Source organism: Mustela putorius, unplaced genomic scaffold (genome assembly GCF_011764305.1).
Source record: "Mustela putorius furo isolate JIRA1106 unplaced genomic scaffold, ASM1176430v1.1 tig00000139_pilon_pilon_pilon, whole genome shotgun sequence".
Taxonomy (NCBI): domain Eukaryota; kingdom Metazoa; phylum Chordata; class Mammalia; order Carnivora; family Mustelidae; genus Mustela; species Mustela putorius.
This window is the reverse complement of record NW_025421293.1, coordinates 5,212,800-5,240,247: the sequence shown is the minus strand read 5'-3', so window position 1 is coordinate 5,240,247 and position 27,448 is coordinate 5,212,800. Positions and strand designations below refer to the sequence as shown.

General features: G+C 49.7%; 2 protein-coding genes and 1 long non-coding RNA gene across 14 annotated transcripts in view; 1 reads left to right on the top strand and 2 right to left on the bottom strand.

Moving 5' to 3' along the window:
- Positions 1–466: 466 nt before the first annotated feature.
- Positions 467–17,268, bottom strand: LOC123390684. 3 transcript variants are annotated; one of them, XR_006605226.1, is made up of 3 exons: positions 15,904–17,268; positions 10,396–10,501; positions 467–2,312 (listed from the first exon to the last, which is right to left on the bottom strand). It is a non-coding gene; the product is annotated as an uncharacterized LOC123390684 (long non-coding RNA). The 3 variants fall into 3 exon arrangements; XR_006605225.1 differs by having other exon boundaries at positions 16,493–17,265; XR_006605224.1 differs by lacking the exon at positions 15,904–17,268 and adding an exon at positions 10,947–12,144.
- Positions 17,269–18,304: 1,036 nt separating this feature from the next.
- The window catches only part of GTF2I (general transcription factor IIi), a 105,822-nt gene continuing 96,678 nt past the window's right edge, over positions 18,305–27,448 (top strand). For 9 of the 10 annotated variants that reach the window (XM_045074941.1, XM_045074938.1, XM_045074937.1 and 6 more), the window contains exon 1: positions 18,306–18,691. The gene's annotated coding sequence lies outside the window, so the exon portion shown is untranslated. Of the gene's footprint in view, positions 18,692–27,448 lie in introns of all 10 variants that reach the window. The other variant, XR_006605223.1, reaches the window with a different exon arrangement.
- Positions 18,708–19,805, bottom strand: LOC123390674 (translation initiation factor IF-2-like). Its single transcript, XM_045074864.1, has one exon. It carries the CDS (start codon positions 19,803–19,805, stop codon positions 18,708–18,710), a length of 1,098 nt encoding a protein of 365 aa, XP_044930799.1.

The window sequence follows — 27,448 nt, the reverse complement described above, 5'->3', positions numbered from 1 at the left end:
CCCCGCCAACCTGCAGGGGCGTCAGCCTTCCGGGGCCTCGTGGCACCCATCCCATGTTCACGGAGGGTCCTCAGGTCTGCTGTGATATCCCGCACACCGGGTAAGACTTTCTCAGGGTGCCAGGGAGGCCATGGTGGCCCAGAGATATGGGTGCGGGGCTGAGCGATACCTGCCATGTCCCCCTTTTCCCCCATAAGCCCCCACCAGCCCAGGGCAGCGGGCTGTCGGCTGAGAGCCTCTCTCCGTCTCTCTCTCTCCCTCTTTCTTTCTCCCCTCCCTTTCCTCCTCTTCTTTCACAGTCTGTGGTTTCCTAAAAGTGAAACAAGCATCCACCCTAAGAACCCACAATCCCATTCTTTAAAAAATACTTTATTTATTTATTTGATAGAGAAATCACAAGGAGGCAGAGAAGCAGGCAGAGAGAGAGAGAGGGGGAAGCAGGCTCCCCGCTGAGCAGAGAGCCCGGTGCGGGGCTCGATCCCAGGACCCTGGGATCATGACCTGAGCTGAAGGCAGAGGCTTTAACCCACTGAGCCACCCAGGCGCCCCTACACAATCCCATTTCTAACGATTTACCCCAGAGAAGTGAAAACACGTCCACACACAGACTGGTATTACGACCAGAGCCACTTTATCCATGATAACCCCACTGGGGAGACAATCCCGAATTCATAGAGGCTGGAGAAATCGTGCCGCGTCCATGCAATGGAATGCGACTCAGCAGTAGGAAGGAATGAGATACTAACTCACAATTCTGTGACTCCAACCCCAAAGCGTTAGAGGGGACCAGGGAAATAAGCCCTACTACATAGAAAGTAGGGACTGGACGAGTCTGGGATAGGCAAAGGAGTGACGGCAAACAGATCAAAGATCACAGGGGCCGGGCGGGGGTAGGGGGAGGCTTAACCAAAGCTAGGGGGCACAAGGGCACTTTGTCGGTGGTGGAAATGTTCTGGATCTTGGTTATGGCGGGGGTTCCGTGGGTAAACACATTGGTCAAAAACGCATTGAACGAAACCCGGAAAAAGGAATCATTTTCTTCTGTGTAAATAAAGTACTTGAATAATGGGGTTTTTTTGTGTGTGTGTTTGTGTATTTTTTTATTTTTTTTAAAGCAGCTTAGCCCAGCTTGCCCGAGTGGGTGGCTCCGTTTGGCCTGGAAAGGGAAGCTGGAATGACAGGCATCCTGACCAACGCCTCCAGCACCAACGACTTAGGTGGCACAGAAGACCCATTGTGAGCGGACCCGAGTCTCTCTCTCCAGCCTGTTCCGCACCTGGTCCTCAGCCCGGCCAGCACGAACTGGTTCACGTTCCCTCTGTGAGCCCTGTACCTTGACACCTCCCTGTCTTTGACCTGCTCCTCTCCGTGCTTTCAATACCCCCCACGTTTTTGGTGGGGAGTTTCCATGCATCCTCGAGAGCACCACTCGGGTGTCTCCTTCCCCGTGGCCTCGGGGCTAGCCTCACTGTATTATAACCTGTTACTCTCCAGTCCCCCCACACACAGTCTGTACCACCTTGAGGTCAGGCATGGTGCCCGATTTCCCTCTGCACCCCCCAAGGCAGCTAGCACCTTCCCTGAATGTCCATTATGCAACACGCCCCGCCTACGTAAGTCCGCCCAATACATTCCAACAACCTAGTACCACGGATGTGATTCCCCCCAACTTGCAAATGAGGAAATTACGGCTCCAAGACTTCAGGTGATGATGCTGGAGACCTCAAAGGCAGGAGGCGGCACCAGTAGGACAGAGCGCCTTCCGTGAGCTCATAGAGGGGAGCAGCTCACAGAGAGTGGGAAGCGTCCACCGAATGGAAACATGAGGGAATGAATGAAGGGGTTCGGGCGGCCATTCTCCCCACTTTGCCGTCTGCAGCAGCACGAGCTCACAAGTAAAGCAGCAGCTCCTAGTTGTTGTTGTTTTCAACGATTTTATTTATTTGAGGGGAGGGTAGAGGGAGAAGCAGGCTCCCCACTGAGCAGGGAGCCCCACATGGGGCTCGATCCCAGGACCCTGAGATCACGATCAAAGCTGAAGGCAGATGCTTAACCCACTGAGCCACCTGGACGGCCCAGATTCACAGCTTTCTCATTGGGCTTATAGCCACAGCTATGTTTTGTATTCTGCTATAAAAATCTTTTGATTTTATTAACAAAGTTTATGCCGTCGCGGCTTGCCTTTTGCCTTGTAACGGCTCTGGAGATGTGCCTAGAACGAGGCCCGGAATGCAGTCAATGTTCCTCCAGTATTTGTTGGAAGTTCTGTCCGTGCACTTTTATGAAGCTTGATTTTGAGAAACTCAGCTTTCCTAGTCAGATTAAAAAAAAAAAAAATCTTTAATTTCCTATGTCTGTCTGCAACATGTGAGGAAATTGCTTGCAGATAATTTCACTTGACTAAAAAACAAAGCATAACCTTTGATTCGGGGCCAAGTGTGCTTGGTTTTCTCCTCCTTTCCAGTTTATTGGTACGACAGATAGAATTGCGCTTACTCTGCGGTACCACACCGAGCAGGGTAATTGGGAAACCAGTACCTATGCTCTGCTTTATGCTTTTATAAGAATTAAACCTATCATCAGAGTATGATGCAACCAAATTATTGCTACTTATAACAACATGGGGGAAATCTCATAAACAGAATACGAAGGGAAGGAAAGGACACAGAAGAGTGTATACCCATCATAATTCCGTGTACGTAAAGTTCAAAAAGAGCCGGGGTGCCTGGCTGGACCGCGTGACTCTTGATCTCGGGGTTGTGAGTTCGAGCGCAAGGTCGGGTGCAGAGATTACTTAAAAATAAAATCTTTTTTAAAAAGATTTTATTTATTTATTTGACAGACAGAGAGACCACAAGGAGGCCGAGAGGCAGGCAGAGAGAGAGGACGAAGCAGGCTCCCTGCGGAGCAGAAAGGCTGATACGAGGCTCGATCCACGGACTCTGAGATCATGACCTGAACCAAAGGCAGAGGCTTAACCCACTGAGCCACCCCGGCGCCCCAAAAATAGAATCTTAAAAAAGAGAGTTCAGAAAGAGACACAATGTATCTGTGGTCATGGAAATCAGGGCAGTGGTTATTATGGTGGGGGTTGTGGGGGGACTTCTGGGACACTGTCACTGTCCTATGTCTTGGTCTGAGTTCTGAGCACACAGGGGTGCCCCCTGTTAAAAGTTCTTAAAGCTATTGACTAGTCTGTGCTCTTGTCTGCTTGCCTGGGATATACGAATAAAGAAGTTAATGGGACAAAGCCAAATTTCAGCCCCTTTTCTAGCATCAAGGAGGGTCTTTTCATCATTTGCCCTTTAGCTTCTGTAAGCCCGCAAAGACTTACAATGAGATAAAATGTGGTTTGGGAGGGAGATGGGGGGGAGGATGGGCCAACCGGGTGAAAGGGAGTGGGAGGTACAAGATTCCAGTTATAAAATAACCAAGTCCGGGGCGCCGGGGTGGCTCAGTGGGTTAAGCCTCTGCCTTCGGCTCAGGTCATGATCCCAGGGTCCTGGGATCGAGTCCCACATCGGGCTCTCTACTCGGCAGGGAGCCTGCTTCCTCCTCTCTCTCTGCCTGCCTCTCTGCCTACTTGTGATCCCTGTCTGTCAAATAAATAAATAAATTCTTTAAAAAAAAATAAATAAAAATAAAATAAAATAAAATAACCAAGTCCGCGGGGACGAAAGGCACAGCATAGGCAATATAACCAATGGTATTGTAATCGTGTCGTACGGGGACAGATGGGAGCCACGCTTGTGGGGGGCCCAGCATGACACACAGAGTCCCAGAGTCCCCGGCTGGGACCTGTTTGTTCTTCTGCGGTAATCTATGAGATTACCTGTATCTATTTTTTTTTTTAAAGATTTTATTTATTTATTTGGCAGACAGAGATCACAAGTAGGCAGAGAGAGAGGGGAGGAAGCAGGCTCCCCGCTGAGCAGAGAGCCCGATGCGGGGCTCGATCCCAGCACCCTGGGATCATGACCCGAGACGAAGGCAGAGGCTTTAACCCACGGAGCCACCCAGGCACCCCTACCTGTATCTATTTTATGTTGTTATGACTTTTTCATTTCATTGAGCATTAGTTTCAGGAGTAGAACACTGTGATTCTAGGGGCGCCTGGGTGGCTCCGTGAGTTAAAGCCTCTGCCTTCGGCTCAGGTCATGATCCCAGTGTCCTGGGATCGAGCCCTGCATCAGGCTCTCTGCTCCGCAGGGAGCCTGCTTCCTCCTCTCTCTGCCTGCCTCTCTGCCTACTTGTGATCTCTGTCTGTCAAATAAATAAATAAAATCTTAAAAAAAAAAAAAAAAGAACACAGTGATTCTACAACTCTGCACCCTGGTCTAGGTTCAACGGCAAGTCCAGTTCCCGCCTGTCTTCCAACAACACGATTACGGCACTGTCACCATATTCTCTACGCTGTACCTTTCAACCCTGGGACCTATCCCTTCCACCCCTGGAAGCCCGGACCTCACACCCCTCAGTCCCTTTTGTCCATCTCTCCACGCCCTCTGCCCTCTGCCCACCACCAGTTTGTTCTCTCTTTGTAACGGTCTGTTTCTGCCTTGATTTGTTTGTTCATCCATTTTCTTTTCTCAATTCCGCATATAAATCAAATCATAGGGTGTCTGTCTTTCTCTGACTTCTTTCACTAAGCTTAATGCCCTCTGGGCTCACGGATATGGTCACAAACAGCGAGATTTCATTCTTTCTTATGGCTGAGTGCTATTACTCCGAGCTATTTTTATTGATGGACTTCTTAGGATTTTGCCCAATGTGACTGTTTCAATTTGTTCTTATAAATTTGTTTAGAAAGCAAATACCTTTTAAAAATGAGGGGCTCCTGGGGTGGCTCAGTGGGTTAAAGCCTCTGCCATCAGCTCGGGTCATGATCCCGGGGTCCTGGGATCGAACCCCACGTCGGGCTCTCTGCTCGCCAGGGAGCCTGCTTCCTCCTCTCTCTCTGCCTGCCTCTCTGCCTAACTTGTGATCTCCGTCTGTCAAATAAATAAATAAAATCTTAAAAAAAAAAAATGAACACCTCCATGGTATGTGGAAACAAAAATGTTCCTACAGTTCATTTCTAAGTTAGCTGGTTACTGTTTTGTTTGCTCAGTAAATGATGTTTAGCTGTTAAATGTGAGTACGCGAACACACCCAAGAATGCCACTTTGGTAAATAAGGCCATCTTCAGGGTCATTGTCAGATCCCAGAAAATCCCAGATCCCAGGCAACCAGCCCATTCTGTACGCTAAAGGACTAGCCTCGTTCTGGTATCAGTAATGCTTATTGGTAAATGTCCTTCTCTTTTCTTTTTCCTTTCACTTTGAACTCTATTTTGTGATTGAAAATCAGGAGGGTTCTACCACAATCCAAATTTTTGACTTCTCTTAATCCAGAAAATCTGGTGACAAGGGACCTGTGTTTCTGATTGGGAACAAATGGCTGACTCATATTTTATCAGGCCTTGTCATGTGACAGGCACTTACCCTGGGCCAGGACTTCGGGTCAAGGAACGAAAAGAGATGAGATCTCTGCTCTCAAGAAATTAGAATCATGGGGCGCCTGGCTGGCTCAGTGGGTTAACTGTCTGCCTTCGGCTCAGGTCATGATCCCAGGGTCCTGGGATAGAGCCCCACATCGGCCTCCCTGTTCAGCCGGGAACCTGCTTCTCCCTCTCCCTCTGCCTGCTGCTCCCCCTTCTTGTGCTCTCTTTTAGATAAATATATAAAACTTTTTTAAAAATTCCAGAATCCTGGAACGCCTGGGTGGCTCAGTTGGTTAAGCAGCTGCCTTCGGCTCAGGTCATGATCCCAGCGTCCTGGGATCGAGTCCCACATCGGGCTCCTTGCTCGGCAGGGAGCCTGCTTCTCCCTCTGCCTCTACCTGCCATTCTGTCCGCCTGTGCTCCCTCGCTCTCCCTCTCTGTATCTGACAAATAAATAAAATCTTAAAAAAAAAAATTAAAATTCCAGAATCCTGATTTCTTTAAACAATTCTATGTATTTGTTTGTTTGAGAGAGAGACAGCAAGCAAGTGAGGGCAGAGTGGGGGGCAGAGGGAAGCAGAGAGAGAATCTCAAGCAAACTTGGAGTTGAGCACAGAGCTCAATGTGGACCCTGCTCCCACTCCCATGAGATCAGTAACTGAGCTGAAACCAAGAGCCAGATGCTTAACCAGCTGTGTCACCTAGGCCCCCCAAGACTGATTTTTTAAGAGATTTTACTTATTTATTGGACAGAGATCACAAGAAGACAGAGAGGCAGGGAGAGAGAGAGAGGGGGAAGCAGGCTCCCTGCCGAGCAGAGAGCCTGATGTGGGGCTCGACCCCAGGACCCTGGAATCATGACCCGAGCTGAAGACAGAGGCTTTAACCCACTGAGCCACCCAGGCACCCCAAAGTACTATACTCTTAAAATGGGTGTATTCAGGGGTGCCTGGGTGGCTCAGTGGGTTAAAGCCTCTGCCTTTGGCTCGGGTCATGATCCCAGGTTCCTGGGATCGGGCTCCGCATCGGGCTCTCTGCTCAGCGGGGAGCCTGTTTCCTCCTCTCTCTGCCTGCTGCTCTGCCTACTTGTGCTCTCTCTCTGTCAAATAAATAAATAAAATCTTTTTAAAAAATGGGTGTATTTACGTTAATTTTACAAATCCATTTTGTTCTCATTACGCATACACACACAAAGGTAACCACCTGAAGTGGTCGATGTGTTAATGGATTTATTACAATAACCATTTCACCTTATCATGATAATTTGATGATTTCATAAAAACCATCAGGTTGTATGCCTTAACCTTACACAATGGTACATCAATTATATTTCAATAAAAATGGAAAGAAATACAAAATAAATTCCTATGATGAAAAAAAGAATCCATTCTGGTGTCACACAAAATGGTTTTGCGGGCAGCTCTGGGGGTCAGTCCCTCCTCCCCTGAAGCAAACATTGAGTTGAAAAGAATGACTGTAATCAACGATTTCAGAACTCTGGGGCCTGATCAAGCCCTTGTAACAACCAGAAGAGTGCTTGACGAGGGAGAGGCTGCTGTTTCATAACCAGCGTGCACAAAGCAGCCGCTATTGCCTGGTCCTCGGTCCCCACCATGACTGTGGGTAGAGCAGCCTGTGTTTCTGGAGAGGCTGAATGGGTGCCAGGGTGGGCAGTGGGGAATATCATCCTTCGAAACTTTGGGGTTGGGGACGCCTGGGTGGCTCAGTTGGTTAAGCAGCTGCCTTCGGCTCAGGTCATGATCCCAGCGTCCTGGGATCGAGTCCCACATCGGGCTCCTTGCTCAGCAGGGAGTCTGCTTCTCCCTCTGCCTCTGCCTGCCATTCTGTCTGCCTGTGCTCTCTCTCTCCCCCCCTCTCTCTCTGATAAATAAATAAAATCTTTAAACAAAACAAAACAAAACAAACCCAAAAAACTTTGGGGTTGTGCACTTTGGTTTGTTTGGTGGTTACCGGAGCAGACTAGTGTAGACAGGCACCTGCTTTTCCCTCTGGGGATCCCTTGTGCTTGTGTTCCCTCTCTTGCTATCTCTCTGACATAAATAAACAAAGTCTTAAAAAAAAATTAATGCTAATTCATCTCAAACTCTTCAAAACGATTGAGGAGAAAACACCTCCTTACTCACTCTATGAGACCAGCCTTGCCACGACAGCAAAGCCAGACAAAGACACTAAAAGAGAAGAAAACCATAGGGGCTCCTGGGTGGCTCAGTGGGTTAAGTGTCTGAGTCTTGATCTCAGCTGGGATCATGGCCTCGGGGTCATGAGACTGAGTGACAACAGTTTCTGTGCTGGGTGTGGAATCTGCTTAAGATTCTCTCTCCCTCTCCCTCTGCACCAGCCCCCCCCCCCCCCCCCCCCCCCCCCCCCCCGAGCTCACTCGTGCTCTCTCTCTAAAAAAAGGAAAGAAAGACGGAAGGAAGAGAGGGAGGAGAGAAGGAGAAAACTAGGTCAACATCCTTTATGAATACAGATGCAAAGATCTTCAACAAAATACTAGCAAACTGAATTCGGCAGCACATTAAGGTTAAGCACATTATGTGCTATAACCAAGTGGTGTTTCACTCTGAAATATGAAAATCAATCAATGTAATACATTTCATTAACAGAAGGAAGGAGAAACAGCTACAGGATCATCTCAATTGAGCAGAAAAATAATCTAACAAAATCTTTTTTTTTTAAGATTTTGTTTATTTGACAGAGAAACAGACAGCGAGAGAGGGAACACAAGCAGGGGGAGTGGGAGAGGGAGAAGCAGACTCCCTGCTGAGCAGGGAGCCCGACGCGGGACTCGATCCCAGGATACTGGGATCTCGACCTGAGCAGAAGGCAGAGGCTTAATGACTGAGCCACCACCCAGGTGCCCCAATCTCACAAAATCTAACACTGCTTCATGGTAATGTCATAGTGAGCAGTGACAGACTGAAAGCATCTCCCCTAAGACTGGAAACAAAACAAGGATATTGGGGCACCTGGCTGGCTCAGTCCGTGGACCGTGTGACTCTTGATCTTGGGCTTGTGAGCTTGAGCCCATGTTGGGTGTAGAGAATACTTAAAGATTAAAAAAAAAAAAAAAAAAAAAAAACCTTTAAAAAATAAACAAAACAAGGATGTCTGCTTTCCCCATTTAATTCCCCATGTATTTTCCACATAGAAGCCCTAGTCTGAGTAGTTAGGCAAGGAAAAAAAAAAAAGGCATCAAAATTGAATAGGAAGAAATAAAATTATTCCCGTTCACAGACAGTATGATGTTATATGTAGGATGTCCTAAAGAACCAGGCAGAGGGAGAAGCAGGTTTCCTACTGAGCAAGGAGCCCGATGGGGGAGTGGATCCCAGGACTCTGGGATCCTGACCTGGGCTGAAGGCAGATGCTTAACTGACTGAGCCACCCAGGTGTTCCTAATCACTCATGTTTCTATAAACTAAGTGATGAACAAGTTGAAAAAGAAATGAAGAAAACAGGGGTGCCTGGGTAACTCAGTGGGTTGAGCATCTGCCCTGGGCTCAGGTTGTGATCTCAGGGTCCTGGGATCGAGTGGGGTGTCAGGCTCCCTGCTCTGCGGGGAGTCTGCTGGCCTCTCTTCCTCTGCCCCTCCCCCTGCTTGTGCGCACTCTCTTTCTCTAATATGAATAAATAAAATATTTTCAAAAAAGGAAATTAAGAAAACAACTCCATTTCCAAGAGCATGAAAAAGAATATAATACTTAGGAATACTTAGGAATAAATCAACTTAACTAAGGAGACCAAAGTTTTACATACCGAAAGCTTCAAAACACTGCTGAAAGAAACCAAAGACCTAAACGGAGTGGCAGGATAATTTACAATCGTGGAGTACAACAGTCACTATTGTCACAATGACGACACTACCTGAAGTGAAAAACTACTATTCTGTGCAAGGCACTCTAACAGCTGTAGATTGGAAGTGAATACAGATTCAACAGAATCCCTATCAAAATCCAAATGGCGGGGGGCCTGGGTGGCTCAGTCGTTAAACGTCTGCCTTCAGCTCAAGTCATGATCCCAGGGACCTGGGATCGAGCCCTGCATTGGGCTCTCTGCTTCTCCCTCTTCCAGTCCCCCTGCTTGTGTTCACTCTCTCACTGTGTCTTCCTCTGACAAATAAATAAATAAAATCTTAAAAAAAAAAAAAAAGTTTGGTGGCGCCTCCAAAAGTTCAACATGAATTTACTGTATGACCCAGCAATTTCCCTTCTAGGACTATATCCCAAAGGAAAACGGGGGTGCCTGGCTGGCTCAGACAGGGGAGCCTGCTGCTCTCAGTCTCTGGGCTGCGTGAGTTCGAGCCCCACATGGGGCGTAGAGATGACTAAAAATCTTAAAAAAAAAAAAAAAAAAAAAGCCAAGAAAAAGCAGTCAAAACAGAAACTCAAACAGATACTCAAAAAGACAGTTCGTGGGCGCCTGGGTGGCTCAGTGGGTTAAGCCGCTGCCTTTGGCTCAGGTCATGATCTCAGGGTCTTGGGATAGAGTCCCGCATTGGGCTCTCTGCTCAGCAGGGAGCCTGCTTCCTCCTCTCTCTCTCTCTCTCTCTCTCTGCCTACTCGTGATCTGTCTGTCAAATAAATAAATAAAATCTTTAAAAAAAAAAAAAAGACAGTTCGTGAATGTTCCTAGTAGGATTATCCACAACAGACAAAAGGTGGACATGCCTCCCGTCGGATGAATGGACATGCAAAATAAATACATATAGAAAGGAAAAGTGGCCATAAAAAGAAATTTCTGTTGCATATGCTTCAGCAAATAGCACTGAAAACTTGCTGGACGAAAGCAGCCAGTTACTGTGCCATCCTCTTTTTAAGAGGTATCGAGAAAAGGCAGAAAGTACAATAGAAGTTATGGGGCCCCGAACGGAGAAGAAAATGGGGAGTTACCGCCTGATGGTAGAATTTGGGTTTGGGTCCTGCCAAAGTCCTGGAATCCACTCACTGTGACGGCTGCAGCACACTGTGGAGGTCCTTGATGTCACGGACGGTCCTCCTAGAAATTGTTCCAACAGGGAGTTTTATGCTATATATATTGACAACCGAACCAAAATGCATACCAAGGTGAGCATTTCTCCCGAACTAGCTGGATGGTCAAGACCGTGGGAAAGGGGAACCTTTCCAGCGTTGTGGGTCGATGACGCTGTCTGGGGCGCGGGACCGGGGCGAGGACGGGGGACGCGAGAGCGGGGGCCTGCGCTAGGACACCAGAGCAGGGGGCTCCTGGGCACAGTTTCTAAGGACGGACGGGCGTGTCCCGAGCTGTCCCTGTCCTCCTGCAAACTGTCCTCCTGCAAACTGTATGGCCACGGAAAGTCCTAACCCGCCCTGGGATTGCTCTGCTTTGGCTGGCGGCGCCCCCCGAGGATGCAGCTGCTTTGCGGGGGTGGGGGGTGGGGGGCGGACAACTCCCACCTCCCACCCCCACGCAGGTGCCCTACCAGCTCTCCTGCGGCCACGTGCTGCTGGCATTTCCAAGAATGCCCAGGACAGGCCTGCTCCCGGGCTCGGAGGAGGCCCCTTGGCCCGTGATGGGAGCCTGCCGGGAGGGCAGAGTCCAGGTGCCCGCGGGCCAGGACTTCCGCCCCGCCTGGACGACCTTGCCCCCACCCCCACCTCCCCCGGGGGCTGCAGGGGAAGTGACGAGCCCGCAGGTCCTGCGGGAGGGATGTCCCGCGGCCCACCCAGCGGGCGGGCGGGCAGAGCCGGGAAATGGGACTGGGACCCGCACCCTGAGGGCGGGACTGCCTTGCAGGCCGGGTGCAATGGAGAGCCCGGACCGCTGAAGCTCAGGTGGAAATGCAGAAACCTTGCTTGGGGAGAACGTGTGCAGGTGCCTGTGTACATATGCACGCCTGTGTCTGCACGTCCACGTGCATTTATCTGTGTCTGTAGACATGGCGGTGTGGGGGAGGCTCTTCTCACCACTGATTTTTTTTTAACACAGAACACATAAAGCAGAAAATGGATACATTCCACTGTATCAACCATAAAACTTAAGCACAACAACGCATCATAAAAAAAAAAAAAAGAAAGAAAAAAAAGTCAGGGTCTAATGACAAGCTGAGAAACTATTGTAACCCACCTAAAGAGAGAAAGGCCAATTTCTTTCATTGTAGATAGCACTGGCACAGGAGAGTAAGATGGGGGCGGGGGAAGCAAAGGACTTAACGCAGAAAATGCAAGCAGGAATGTCCTTTGCAGAAACATGCAGGAGAACGGCAAATAAAAAGATGAAAAGACACACAACTTGGTTCAAAATCAAGGTGCACAGCAGCACTGGGGGGTGGGGTGGGAAGGAATGCTCCTTTTCCCTGGAATTGGGCAGGTGTGGAGGAAGCGGACGTTTGCACACCCTGTCCCGTCCAGTGGCCCAATCTTTCTGAAGCGCGAACTGGCAGTGTGTATTGACCTTTTAGGTCACAGGTCCTTCGATGGGATCATTTTGCTGTTAGGCATTAGAAGGCTAATCCTCGGGTTATTTTATTTTTAAGAATTCCATCCACCTTTATTATTCATTGCAAATGCGACCTCCTCCATGTAAAATTTCCTGTCTCCGTCTCTAACCTTCTGGTGTCATCTCCCGGGGGCATCAACCTGACTATACCTTCTATTTGTTTTTTTTTTTTTTTTTAAAGATTTTATTTATTTATTTGACAGAGAGAGATCACAAGTAGACAGAGAGGCAGGCAGAGAGAGAGAGAGGAGGAAGCAGGCTCCCTGCTGAGCAGAGAGCCCGATGCGGGACTCGATTCCAGGACCCTGAGATCATGACCTGAGCCGAAGGCAGCGGCTTAACCCACTGAGCCACCCAGGCGCCCTATACCTTCTATTTGATTCACTTATCTGATCTGCCTGGATGAGCTGCCAGGAGCCTACAGATAGGAAACAGTAAAGAAGTCAGGCTTGGATACAGTCCGATTTAGATCCGAGCCTGGATTTTGCCATCTGTGTATCCTTGGCTAAGTACCTTAACCTTTCTGAGCCTTTTTAGCAAATGGGGAGTTTTGTTTTTTTTTTTAATGTTTTTAAATTCTGTGGGTTGGTTTGTTTTTAAGATTTATATATTTGAAAGAGAATGAGAGAGAGAAAATGAGAGTGGGGAGGGTCAGAGGGAGAAGCAGGCTCCTGGCTGGGAGCCCCAGGCCGGACTGGATCTCAGGACAAAGGCTCCCACCCAGGAGCTCCACCCACGGAGCCACCCAGGCTTCCTAAATGGGGAGGTTTTAAGCACCTACCACAGTGGGGGTTTTGTCAGCACGCCTTGAGATAATTAAGAGCGGAGCACCGGGTAGGGCTTCAAAGAAAGGAAGTCTGGGTCTTAGCTAGACCGCGGGGACAGGCTCACAAGCTTTCCCGAATTTCATACATTCTCAGATTCTTTCCAGTTCTTTACGTGTCCCTCACTCACGGCCAATCTGAATTCATTTGGGATGGGAACACACAGTTTGCAGGAGTAAATCATGTTCCTCTAAGACCCCAGGTACAACCCAGGGCCTGGCCAGGCTGCTCCCCCGGTGCAGGGGGAAGTAAGAGGATGACTGAACACCTTCCCACAGTTGGGAAGACAAAAAGTACTTGATACACCCATGCCATGGTGGCAAATTTCATCTTTGAGCCGTTTCCTTATCACTGGCTTTTTTTTCCCCCTCTCTGATCTGTTGTTCAAAAATTCACTTTATTCTTGGTTGAAAATTTCTCCAAGAGCATCTCTACTTTAATTATCATTATAAACATGAGGTCATGAAAGGGAGATTTAAAAAGGGTGGTTAGAGAGTCACCAGAGAACGAGAGAAGGCTTGTGAAAGGCACAGATTAAAAACTCAAGAATCTGGACCACTGACGTTAAACTGACACTGGAAACATATAGAGAAAAAGGAAGGGATGGGGAGATTTGTTTTCAGCATGTAAACGAGACTTTCCTTCTCTTGGTGTTATGAAAGTCAGGCTTCCGTTATGCATTTTGTTTGGAAACAGCTTTCCTTGAGACAACTGTACGCTCAGGTTTCTGAGTCCTCTATAATATTTTTGACAGAGATATATATTCTGGAAGGACATGCTACTTATATTACTCATTTTTTAATTATTTCTATCATCTGATCAGTCAGGCCCACATTAATCCCGTGGTAAGAGTCAGTTTTGTAAGTGTAGTTTCTCAGATATTAGAATATAAAGCATTTTTTAAAAAGATTTTATTTATTGGGGCGCCTGGGTGGCTCACTGGGTTAAAGCCTCTGCCTTCAGCTCAGGTCATGATCCCGGGGTCCTGGGATCGGAGCCCTGAATCCAGCTCTCTGCTCAGCAGGGAGCCCACTTGTGATCTCTGCCTGTCAAATAAATAAAATCTTAAAAAAAAAAAAAAGATTTTATTTATTTATTTGACAGACAGAGATCACAAGTAGGCAGAGAGGCAGGCAGAGAGAGAGGGGGAAGCAGGCTCCCCGCTGAACAGAGAGCCCGATGTGGGGCTCTATCCCAAGACCCCTCAATCATGACCTGAGCTGAAGGCAGAGGCTTAACCCACTGAGCCACCCAGGTGCCCCTAAATTGATAAAATCTTTTTAAAAAAATGAGCAATAGATTTCTTCAGTCAGAAAAGAAACATGCACATGTTGTTCACATTTAAAAATAATGTTTGGAAGGCTAAATTATACCATGTAATATTTATAGAACACTTAACTTAGAATTTCTAAAGTATTTTCGTTTACATATCATCTGATTCCCCCAAATCCCAGAGGGAGGCAGAGAAAATATTATAGAGATTTTACTTGTTAAAAATTAAGTTACATGATTACATCCATCTGAACATAATGCTAAACAGAAAACCATATTCCTCTAAATCCTGTTAACCAGCCCCCTCCAAGAAACCCTGTTTGTTTCAACGCGTTTTTCGTGAACATTAGGTGTACTGCATAGGGCAGATGCTAGCCTGAAAGGCACAGCAAGAGCTGGCAGGTTGGTTTATATCACATCTACATTATTAATTATTATGAATAAATTATAACTGGGATTTAGGCCCTCCCCCCACTTTTGGAAGGTTCTGGAAAAGGTCACTGATCCAACCTTCTAAATGTTCAAATTATCCAAATGGAAAACTGTGCAAAAACAGTGTTTTATAATCGGTTAAAAAGGCATCCTTGTAATAACAAAGGATTTATCCGCTAGAGCGCAGATACCCATCCAAAAGCCTACAATGTCACTGTGGCCCAACCCCCGTGATCTGGACTAACTTGGACAGATCCTAACAGTGAGCGCTGCGTGAGAGCACAAACTGCTGCCTTACAAATGATAAGTATTTTATGGCTCATTTTCTCGAAAGACAGAAAACCAAGACTGGACCCAGAAGATACTGGGCTTCTATCAAGTGCCATTATGGGGGAAGAAAAAAAAAAAGCAAAGACCTCTGTTTAGTTTCCATCAAAAGCCTGGATGTGCTTCTGAAACTAATGTAAATTGTGTGTCAGGCATGGTTCAGTAGAGCAGGGGACTTCTGATCTCACAACTGGAAGTTCAGTCCCCGCATTGGGTGTAGAGAGTACTTAAAAATGAAGATAAAAAAAAAGGAAGACCGGATGTGTCGTGAAAATCAGTATGTCAAGGGCATCTCAACTTTTGCTCAGAATCATGGTTTGGGGCAATTTTAATATACATGACAGAGTCACAGACAGATTAAATTATTCAGTGCGGATTCAAAAGAGCATCGTTAAAAAAGAGCACTAAATGATCTCTCAACAATAGTAACCTTGACCAAGTGATGGGAGCAGGATTTTGTCGGCATGGGGACTCAGGGTTTCTTGACCAGGGTGGGTCCATGCTAAATGGTCCTATGATAGGGGAGAAGGCAGACTCCTGATAGCAAATATTAAAAATCTCAGGAGAACATGATTAACTTTCAAGACTGTTGAAGACATTCCAATATTACCACCTCACTTGGTATTTAAAGCAATCTACAGGGGTGCCTGGGTGGCTCAGTGGGTTAAAGCCTCTGCCTTTGGCTCAGGTCATGATCTCAGGGTCCTGGGATCAAGCCCCATGTTGGGCTCCCTGCTGGGTGGGGAGCCTGCTTCCCCCTCTCTCTCTCTGCCTGCCTGCCCGCCTACCTGTGATCTCTGTCTGTCAAATAAATAAATAAAATCTTGACAAACAAAACATTATAAAGAGAAATATTTGGGGACGTCTGGATGGCACAGTTGGTTCAGCATCTGACTCTTGGTTTTGGCTCAAGTCACGATTTCAGGGTACTGGGATCAAGCCCCCATTGGGCTCTGTGCTCAGCTCGAATCTGCTTGATACTTCTCCCTCTCCTTCTGCCCCTCCTGCTTGTGCTCTCTCTCTTTCAAACAAATAAATAAATATTTGAAATAATTCAAAATAAATTAACATGCAAGATTCTGCCACCTGTTGGCCTCCATGCACTTGGGTCTTAAGTGAGCAGGATCCAAGAGCTGTAAATCAGTCTTCCCATAGGCCTCTCCTTAGAACATGATTCTGACCACAGCAAGCTGTGCGCGATGTAACAAAGGATTCCACCCCTAAACACCAATCATTTGTCGCCCACCCCCCCCAAACAGCAATTTGATCCTACCCTGGAAAAACAACTCTGCCCTGCTGAGACGGTATTCAAAGTGGCTCATCTGTACAGTCACAATGAACACAGCACCTATCAGTGAGGTGAGGCACCCATCCCTTGGCCAAAAACAGTATGTAAGTTACCACCAGTAACTGACAAGGCGGTGAGCCAGGGCTTAAGAGACATAAAAGCGTATTTGTGACTCTAAGACATGAATGTGAGGGGTACAGTCCCCAACGGCAGTAGGCAGAAGAAATGAGTGGGAACCACACACCATTGCATACACCTGTCCTTGTCTCGAAAGGGCCAATTCAAAGCCAGCTGAGGCTTGAGGAACTGCTTTAGGACTCCATGGTTTTAGGAATTGCTTCAACCCCAAAGAACTTGGGAGTGTTTCATGAAGCAGCAGCAACCTACCTCACTGGAGCGTGAAACTCCTAGACGCCGGGGGCAAACACGCTTTTAATGATGACAAGTGTAATCTGGACTACATGAACTTCTGCCTCTCCGGCTCACTTTCTGACACTCTCCAGATGCGACTCCATGACACCAGGACACCCAGTGCGTCCTTCCTCCGCTGTCCTGGACCTTCCGGGGCAAAACACCCTCACCGACGCCCAGAGCAGCTGAGTGTCGGCCCCGGCAAGGCCGGCTGCCCCTCTCGGCTCCACGGCGGACGTCCCCAAAGTTACCTGGGTTCCTTCGACATCCGTCGCTTGTACGTGCTCCTGGGAACACGCACTTTAAATTCAATATTCCAAGGCGTTAATGAAATGCGACTGCATTTCCCAAGAAAACTGTTGTTGGGAAAACGCGGGGAACGCCTCGGAGGGAGCCTCGACGATCGCAGGAGGCGGGGACGAACATGCCTGGGAAAAGGTTGTAGGGGAAACCGTGGACGTGTGGGGACCGTCTGCCATCAGACTGCTCCCGCAGGGATCTGTATAAAGTCTCTATCTAATTAAAAAAAAAAAAAAAAAAAACCCAAAAACCCAAAACCCGGCCTGGAAACTCGAGAGGCGGCAGTCTGGGTGCGGTCCATGCGGGAAAGACGGGGCGCGCCGCTCGGTGAACGAGGACTCCGAGGGCAGCTCTTGGACCTACATCAAAAAAGACCGGCTGCCCGGAAAGTTTTCTTTCCAGCGACAAAGGCTGGAAAAAGCGCCGTGGTCGCCACCTACCGAGGAGGAGGGGGTGGGGGTGGGGGTGGGGGTGGGGGCGGGGGTGGGGGTGGGGGCGGGGGGGCGGCCGGCGTGGGGGTCCCCCCCCTCCGCCCCCGCCGGGGACAGGAATCGCGACCTCGTTCGGTCTCGTGCTTTTGCAGAACCCCCTAACGACCTCCGGGCTCGAGTGTTGTAAGAACTTCGGAGTTCCACGGAGGGGGCGAGAGCCGGGTCTCGTCCTTCTCGACATTCTCGAAGGCTCCCCAAGTTGAAAGGATCATTGGGGGGGTGGAGGGCGGGATGTTCGGTCGCCTGTCGGCGCGGTGGACCGAGCAAAACGAGCGGCTGCGGGGCAGGTTTTCCGCGCCCGCTCCGTGGCTTCCCCGCCACTTGGCTTCCCCGCGTCCGGCGGGGGCGCGGGAGGAGAGCCTGGGGCGGGGGCGGGGCGGGGGGCTGCGGGTCAAGAAAGGCAGGCGCGTCCCCTCCCGTCGCCCCGTCCCAAGTTGGGGCAACGGTCTCCTCCGGCCGCTTTGGGGGGCAAAAGCTTTCAAAACTAACAGAGGAGTTCTTTGTGTCCCCGAGGGGGGTGCGGGGCGGAGGAGGTCCCTTGGCGGAGCACCGAGAGGGGCCGGCCGGCCTGGGGACGCCCCGGCCCTCGCCGCGTTCCGGCCTCGCCATCGGCGGGGAATCTCGGGTGCAACAGTGAGTGCGAGCCCTGGACGGTGGCTGAGGCCGGCAGCAGCGCCGCGCTGAGCAAGCGAGGGCCGCCTGCCCCGGCCTAGAGAGGCGCCCCGCGCCCCGGCTCCCCTCCCCCACCCGGCGGCCGCGCAGGCCCCAGGTGCAGCCATGTTCTCGCTCCCACCACCCGCGCCTCCATTGACAGTCCTTGCCGGAGAGGGCCGGGCGCCGCGCTCGCCGCGTCCCCGGGTTCGGGGCTCGCCCGCGCGAGGCTTCCTGGGAGTCGTAGTCCGCCGCCCCCGCCGCCACGTTGGTGGGGACGGACCCGGAACTACAACTCCCGCTGGGCGGCGCTGCGGGTGCGCAGGCGCAGCGCGCCTTCGAGGAACAAAAAAAAAAAAAAAAAAAGGAGGAGGAGGAGGAGGAGGGTGAGAGAGAAGCTCGGAGAGCAGAGAAAAGGGGCCACCGATCGCCCCCCCGCTTCCCCGCACGCGCTCTCCGGCTGAGGCCGCCCGCCTGCCGCGGTTACCCCGGCCTCTCCCCCGGTCCCCTGTGAGCGGATCTCGGCGCTGAGCGAGGCCCTGCCGGGGCGGCCATGCGGCGGTGACAGGAGCTCGGCCGAGACGCCCGGGCCCCTCGCCCTCTCACCTCCTGCCCGCTCGCCCGCTCGCCTCCGCCGAAGCTGCCCCGCCGCGGCCGCAGCTCGCGCGCGGCCCACACTCGCTTCCCTTCGGCTCCCCCGGCCCCGGCGCTGCCTGGAGGCGGCTGCACTCGGGTGAGTCCCTGTCGCCTCAGCCCCCGGCCCCCGCCCCGGGGGCCATCACGAGCGGGGCCTTTATTCGAGACGCGCCCCCTCCGGGGCCTGCCCCCGACGGGGGTGGGGGGTCGGCGGCGGCCGCGGTGGGGTGGCCGGGAGCCCCCTCCCCCCGCTGCCCCCCGCTGCCCCCCGCACCCCCCGGGCCGCCGGCGTGGGGGGTGGGGCAGGAGCCGCCGCGGTCGCGGGGGACGGCGGTTGCACGCGCGCGCCTGGGTGCGCGGGGGGGAGGGGCGCGCGCGCCGGCGCCGCGCGGGGGGGGCGCACGCGTGAGGCCCGCGCGCGAGCGAGCCTGCGGGCTGCGCATGCCCGGCCGCTGATTGGCCGGCTCGGGCGGTGCGGGGGCGCGCGCGGTGCCAGGCCCGAGCCGTGGGGTCGCGCTCGGCCTGGTGTCTCCGGGGCTCGTGCGCCCGGGCGGCAGACGCGCGCGATTGGCCGGCGGGCGGCCGGGGCGGCGCCGCGGCGCTGCCTGGATACTGCGGCCGGCGGGCAGGCGGGCAGGCGGGCAAACGGGCCGCGCCGCCCCTCCCCGCGCCCGCTCCTCCCCGCGCCCGCTCCTCCCCGCCCCTGCCCGCGCCCAGGTGGAGCCCGGAGTGGGGCTTTGTCCCGGGCCCGGCCGGCGCGCCGTCCCCGCGGGGCCTGTGCTTCGGGGGGAAATGGACACAATGACCGGAAGGAAAGCCTCGGCCTTCGGGCCCTGGCCAGAAGCCGCGCGGACCGCGCCGGCCCCGCGGCCGCATGCGGGTGGGACGAACCTGTCCCCTCCTTCGTGCAAGTGGCGCCCTTCAGGGAAGCGAGCTGTGTGGTCTTTGTCGTGCGGCTCGGGACGCTCCGGGGTCCCGTGCGGCCGCAGCCGTCGCCCGCCGCCGCGGATGCGGGGCTCCGAGCGGACGCCTCCCTGCGCCGCCTTCGGCCGCGCCGCAGACAATGGCTGGACCGGCCCGAGGGCGGAAGAGCCGCGTTGGGGCGCTCGGGGATCCGCAGGGGAAGTTGGTTTGCAAACGAGGGTGCCTCGGGGAACCCTGCGGAGGCCGAGCCTTCCCGCGGGGCTGAGGCCTAGGACGGGGAATGACATTTTATGTGCTACTGCGTCTGCATATTTGTTTTGTCCGTTCTTTTCCTTTTTTTTTTTTTTTAAGATTTTATTTATTTGACATAGAGATCATAGGCAGGCAGAGAGAGAAAGGGGAGAAGCAGGCTCTGCGCTGGGCAGAGAGCCCGGAGCAGGGCTCGATCCCAGGACCCTGAGACCATGATCTGAGCCGAAGGCAGAGGCTCAACCCATTGAGCCACCAAGGCGCCCCCAAATCTTTTTTTTTTTTTTTTTTAATATTTTGCTTATTTACTTGACACAGAGAGATCACAAGTGGGCAGAGAGGCAGGCAGAGGGAGAGGGGGGAAGCAGGTTCCCTGCTCAGCGGTGGAGAGACTGATGTCAGACTTGATCCCAGGACCCTGAGATCACGACCTAAGCCACCCAGGCGCCCCCGTTTTGTCCATTCTTCAGCTCCAGAGTGGTACCGCCTGGCGCGGAATCCCCTTTTGCCGCCTTTGGACTTTGGCTCACACCTTTCGTCGGGAAGGACTTTTTCTGCAGACTTTGGGACTCTGTTCTTGCTCGCAGGCAGTTACTGAAAGCTGTCCCTTGCGTTGTTGGGTCAGAATTGGTTTCTTCGTGAGGAGTCCCGGTCAGCTTGTGTGCCCCTTCTAGGAGGGTATCTTCAGTTCCCCTGTGAGTGTTTGGTTCTGCGCCTGTGCACTCGTGTCTGCCTAGGTGGTCAGTGGGTAGGAGGGTAGGGATTAAGCCTTTTCTACCTTTGTCTCTCCTCTCAGTGTACAGACGGTCACAGGGCCTTGCATAGGGGAGTAACAGCAGCAACAGGTGCCCGGCATCCCTCCTGAGCGCTTAACGTTTATTTTCTTATTTAATCTTCAAAACAACCCCGTGATTCCCTTGTGTCGATGAGGAACAAGTCTAGAGAAGCTGAGTAATTTACTCCTGATTATTCAGCAAGTCAGCCTTACCCCAGGATTTGATCCTAGCGGGTCTGACTCTCAACCCCTAAGCCCTTGAGCACCAGCAACCCCTGGAGGGCTTGTTAAAACACAAGTGCGGAGCCCCACCCGAGACGTTGGGATTCTGCAGGTCTGGGGTGGCACCCTGTCATTTGCATTTCTAACTAGTTCACAGGCGGTGTTGCCTGGTTCACTGCACTGGTGGCGCTTTGAGAGCTGTTCCCTACGGTGCAAAATTCAGTTATGAGTGTAGGAAATTTACTCTAAGAGATTTTTTCTTTCTTTTTTTTTTTTAAAGATATTTATTTATTTGACAGAGATCACAAATAGGCTGGGGGGTGGGGGAGCACGCTCCTCACTGAGCAGAGAGCCCGATGCGGGGCTCGATCCCAGGACCCTGGGATCATGACCTGAGCTGAAGTTAGAGGCTTAACCCACTGAGCCACCCGGGCGCCCCTACTCTAGATTTTCATCTCAGGTTTTAAAAGGAGGCATGGATTTAAAAGTACAGGACAAAATTAGAAACCTAAATAATCTTGGCTTTTTTCCTACTCTGAATCATTTTGTAATGTATTTACAGCACCGGCGCTTACTACCTCCTCCCAGAGGTGGCGGGAGCATCCCTTCACACCCTGAGTGTAATCGGGAAATCTGAAAGGCCTGATAGGGCCTGATCTTGATACTGAGATTTGGGAGGCGCTTATCTCCTGCAGCCCTGAGTCTCCCCACCCACTCCTCTTCACAAGCCCCAGGCACTTCCAGTGGTTTGGTTTATTTACTTATTTATTTTAATGTAGGTTGTATGCCCTACGGGGGCTTGAACCCTGGGCCCTGAGATCAGGAGTGGCGCTCTGCACACTGACTGAGCAGCCAGGCACCCCCATTTGGTTTACTTTTAAGAATGACTACAAAGATGGTCATTAAATTTGTAGGTTCTGAGGTTCTTTTTCTTAGGGCACAAGTCTTGAGAAAGTTTTGAGTTCATTGTAATGGATTTCTTTCTGGAGAAAGTGACTCAAGTTAGGTAGGAGGAATGTTCTGTCATTTTTGACGACGCATAGATGGCTTGTGTGTTCCAACCCAAAGCCTGGAGGATAAGCACCCTTTCTCCAGGTTGTTATTAAAGGAGCCGTAAATAAGACACTGAGAAATTACTAAACACTTAACCTTTTCCGTTTATTAGTGTTGGCTAGCTTCTGCATTGCGTTCTACCTGACTCGGTTTTGCCGTGGTTTCTTCATTGAAAACATGCATTTTTAAATATTGCAGTTCTCTTGGTAACTGTTGTGGTATAATTCACATGAAATTGTTTTGACCGATGGCTTAAACAGATGCCGATCAAGTGATTTTTATGTATGTCTAAGCGAAAAAAATTTTCTGAAGAGTTGAGAATACTCTGAGGACAGTATTTCTGCTAGAAATACTGTTTTAGAAATACATTAGAGGCAATTTACCTCAAGAGTAATTCCCAGAAGTTTTATCAGTAGCAATCTACTGATGATCATTGGATCATTTTTTTCAAAAGTTGTATACATTCATTGGGTGAAGCTTATTCATTGTTACTAACTGAAAGAAAGTTGGAAATGAAATCAGTTGGTTGGTTATAATTGTGAAGTTGAGATTTCTTGTAATCAAGGTGGTTTTTTTAAGATTTTTTTTTTTTAAAGATTTTATTTATTTATTTGACAGAGAGAGATCACAAGTAGGCACAGAAACAGGCAGAGAGAGAGAGGGAAGCCGGCTCCCTGCTGAGCAGAGAGCCCGATGCGGGGCTCGATCCCAGGACACTGAGATCATGACCTGAGCCGAAGGCCGCGGCTTAACCCACTGAGCCACCCAGGCGCCCCTTTTTTTTAAGATTTTATTATGACAGCGAGAGGGGGAACCCAAGCAGGGGGAGCTGGAGAAGGAGAAGCAGGGACCCCGATATGGGGCTCAATCCCCAGGACCCTGGAATCCTGACCTGAGCTGAAGGCAGATGCTTAATGGCTGAGCCACCCAGGCGCTCCCCAAGGCAGTTTATTATTATTATTATTTTGAGATTTTACTTATTTATTTAACAGAGAGATCACAAGTAGGCAGAGAGAGAGGGGGAAGCAGGCTCCCCGCTGAGCAGAGAGCCCGATGCGGGGCTCGATCCCAGGACCCTGAGATCATGACCTGAGCTGAAGGCAGAGGCTTAACCCACGGAGCCACCCAGGCGCCCTTCAAGGCCATCTAAGTGGCAACATCGCAGCCTGCACAATACTCGGTTGGCCAGAGCGTAGCCTGAGGTGACTTGTCTAGGGAATAAAATTGAGAATTAGTATTTAAAGGCTGTAAGTACAGTGGGACAGTGATGTGGGTAAAATCATCGCAAGTCCTGACGGTAGCGTCTTGACATTCATCTTCCTTTTTTTTTTTTTTGTCCTTTACCATTCTCCTCTCTGGTCTGTGCTTTGCTGGAACTCTCGCCACGGCAGTTTTCCTGTGTTGGTTTTCTTTCTCTTTGTTTCTGCAGTCCTCGTCTTTCTACCCTGGCTTGTTTGTGTTTTCTTTCTGGCACTTAACTCTTCTGCTCTTTTCACTTTGGCGGAGTGGCAACACAAGAGAAAGTTCGAAAGAGCCAGGGATTTTTAGTTGATGGGAGAATTGACTCGTTGTTCCTTGGTTGTAGCTTGACTGAAAACCGTAGAGGGCTTTTGAGGCGCCGGGTGGCTCAGTTCATTGAGGGTCTGACTCTTGGTTTCTGCTCAGGTAGTGATCTCAGGGCTCAGGGTTATGAGATCGAGCCCCGCGTGGGGCTCAGGATGGAGTCTGCGGAAGGTTTCTCTCTGCTTCTCCCTCTCTCTCTCAGGAGAGAGAGGTCCTGCTCTCTCTCTAATAAATAAAATCTTCAAAAAAAAAAAAAACCAAAAACCAAAAACTATAGAGGATTTTTAAAGAATGAGTTTATTTAAAATGTAACTTAAGAGGCAAAATGTGTTTATGATCGTGGGAGAAGACTGTGACCTAGACATGGGTTCCGATCCTGCCTGGTGCACTTCCTGGTCGTTAACCTTGAGCAATTCTCTACACTGTTTTGTGCCTCATTTTCCCTGTTTAAAAAAACAGGGATGGTGATGAGAGAACCCTGTTTCTCTTACAGGTTGTTGTGAGGATTGAGTGAAAGACAGTGCTTGGGATGGTATGTGGCCGACAGAAAGTATTCAGTAAAATTAGCCATAAAAGCACGGTGTTGAATACTTCTGAGAAACTGAATTTTCTAAGGAAATAAACATTGTCCCAGTAATCCTGACTACAGGGTTCATCTCCCCACACTGAAGAATATAAGCTCTGGAAAGGCAGGGACTTCTTGGGATTCTTTTCCTTGTAACTGTTGAATTGTTTTGTATTTGTAGAAGGGCTAAAGGAAATAACGTGTTTCTTTTTTCCCCTAAAAGTTCGTGTATGTGGTTATTTTATAGTATAATTCTACAGAGTAGTGAAGAGTTTGGTTTTATTTGGGGTATCTGCTTCAGACGAGCTGAGAACTTATAAATTTGTGTCATGGAGATGAAACATGTCTACCTTGTGAATAGTGAATTTATCATCGAAAAATAGCCTTCTGGACCTGTTTACTTAGTGCATAAATTCTCTGCGCCTACTTTGTCTTCAGCCCTCACCAGTTTTAGAGGTAGCGACCTCTTTCCCTACTGGTGATGTTGCGTATTTGAGTTAGAACGTAGTAAAGGAGTTGAAAGTAGTCGTCATTTTCCAGGGTAGTTAAAGAAGGAAAGGAAGGCGGAGCTATCTTACTTGTGGCCCGGCAGCAAACACTTCAGTTACAGTATGTCATCGGTCATGTGACAGAGAAGGATGACAGCGTGTGTTATACCCACTTTATAAGTGAGCAAATAGAGATTGAGCCTCGTTCTGGACTGAGTTTGAAAACTGGCTGAACAGTTACCGGGAAACCCGTTCGCTTCACTTCTTCCTCCTGTTCCTTCTCTTCCTTTGTGCCACTTGAAGTATATTTAAGCTTTTCTTTATTTTTTTAAGCATTTTTTTGCTCAGTGACATTAATTACATTCAGAATGTTGTACAGTTCATCACCACTGTTTCTAAACTCTTTTTGTTTTTTCCCACCCCAAATAGACACTCTGTACCCATTAAGCAATAACTCACCACCATTTCTCTTCTCCCCCAGCCTCTGGTAACCTCTCATACACTTTCTGTCTCTATGAATTTGCCTATTTTATTCTTTATTACTTACTTACTTGATTTATTCATTTATTTTATTTTTTTAAGATCTTTTTATTTATTTGACAGACAGAGATCACAAGTAGGCAGAGAGCCAGGCAGAGAGGGGAAAGCAGGCTCCCCGCTGCGCAGAGAGCCGGATGTGGGGCTTCATCCTAGGACCCGGGGATTATGACCTGAGCCGAAGGCAGAGGCCCAACCCACTGAGCCACCCAGGCGCCCCTATTCATTTAGTTTTAAGTAGGCTGTGTGTCTAACATGGGCTTGAACTCACAACCCTGAGTTAAGAGTAACACGTTCCTTCTTTTTTCTGCCCAAGTAGGCAAGAGGCAGGCAGGGTGGGGGGGGGGAAGCAGGCTCCCCGCCGAGCAGAGAGCCTGATGCTGGACTCGATTCCAGGACCCTGACATCATGATCTGAGCAGAAGGCAGAGGCTCAACCCGCTGAGCCACCCAGGTGCCCCAAAAGTAACAAGTTGTATTGACTGAGGCAGCCAGGGGCCCCTTGCCTCTCTGTTTTAAAGTGGAATCGTGCCATGTTGGTTATTTTGTGTCTGGTTTATTTCACGTAGCGCATTGTTTCCAGGCTCACTGTGTTGTGGCCCTTGTCTGAACTCCACTCAGCTCTCTACCGCTGAGGGGTGTTGCACCACCACACAGTGTCCAGCGTTTTATTGGTGCTTTCATCCGTTGGTGGACACTTAGATTGCTTCTGCCTTTGGGCTGCTGTGGATATTGGTTCACCAGTGTGTTCTGGAGCCTGTTCTCTGATCTTTTGTGTATATACTCAGGAGTGGAATTGCTGGATCATTGTTTTTCTTTTTAATGGTTTTTTTTGGAGCAGAAGAATTTGGATAGATCTGAACAAAAGTCCCCAAAGTATAGAAAACCCATGTAAATAGCGCTTGTCCCCTTTGTAAAGAATAAATTTGTGTCTGCTATCTCCACCATGAACACTTCTTTCTTTCAAGTGGTTCCTCATAGTGATTAAAAAAAAAAAAAGTTACAAAATATACATACCACAGAACTGGACCATTTTTCACTTATAGTTTATATTTAGCGTATTGTTAATTATTATGATAGCTACATAATACTTGCAATGAAGATACTACAGAGTCATATAAGTAATGATTTTTTTTTTAAAGATTTTATTTATTTATTTGAGAGAGAGACAGAGAGAGCATGATCGAGGGGAAGTTCAGAGGGAGAAGCAGACTCCCCGTGGAGTTGGGAGCCTGATGCGGGACTCGATCCCAGGACTCTGGGATCATGACCTGAGCCGAAGGCAGTCGTCCAACCAACTGAGCCACCCAGGCGTCCCATATATAAGTAATGATTTTAACCATTTTTTTTTTTTTAAGTAGGTTCCATGCCCAACATGGGGCTCAAACTCATGACCATGAGATCAGGAGTTGTGTGCGCTACTGACTGAGGGGACCAGGTGCCCATTTTAACCATTTCTAAGTGCATAGTTCAGAGATCATGGCCTGAGCCAAAACCAAGAGTCTGCGCCACGCAGGCATCCCTGGGACTTTTTTCATCTTCCTAACCTGAAACTGCCTGTTAAACACAGTCTAGGTTTCCCCTTACCCCAGCCCCTTGCACCCACTGTTATACTTTCTGCCTGTGATTTGATGATTTCAGGGACTGCACAAGTATAGAATTGGTCCTTCCCTGACTGGTTTGCTTTGCTTAGCATAATGTCTCCAAGGTTCATCCGTGTTACAGGATGTGTCAGAATGTCCTTCCTTTTTAATTTACTTTTTTAAGATTTTATTTATTTATTTGGTAGAGCGTGAACGAGAGAGTCGGGGAGAGGGGCAGAGGGAGAGGGAGCTGAGCAGGGAGCCCGATGCGGGGCTCGATCCCAGAACCCTGGGATTATGACCTGAGCCAAAGGCAGATGCTTAACTGATGGAGCCACCCAGGAGCCTCTGTACTTCCTTTTTATTCTTTACTTTTATTTTTATTTATTTATTTTTTTAAGATTTTATTTATTTATTTGACAGACAGAGATCACAAGTAGGCAGAGAGGCAGGCAGAGAGAGAGAGAGAGAGAGAGAGAGAGAGAGAAGCAGGTTCCTTGCTGAGCAGAGAGCCCGATGTGGGACTCGATCCCAGGACCCTGAGGTCATGACCTGAGCCAATGGCAGCGGCTTAACCCACTGAGCCATCCAAGTGCCCTGTCCTTCCTTTTTAAATCCTTAAAGTGGCTTTTGGATTCTTGAAGTTTTTTTATAGTGTGGCCAAAGAAATAATTTTTTGAAACTGCTGTATTGATTATATTACAGTGTAATTGTAGAAGCAGAGAGGAGTGAAGAGTTCGATCCAGTTTAGGTGTTTGGTTAAAGGGAGCCCTGGTTAGGCAGAGCGTGTGGAGATTGTTGATCCTGTGGGTCCTACCCCTTTGAGGATAGCTGTTGAGTTTGAATTCCATTTGCATATGTAGTCTGTAGCTTAGTATTTGTTATAGTAAGTTAAA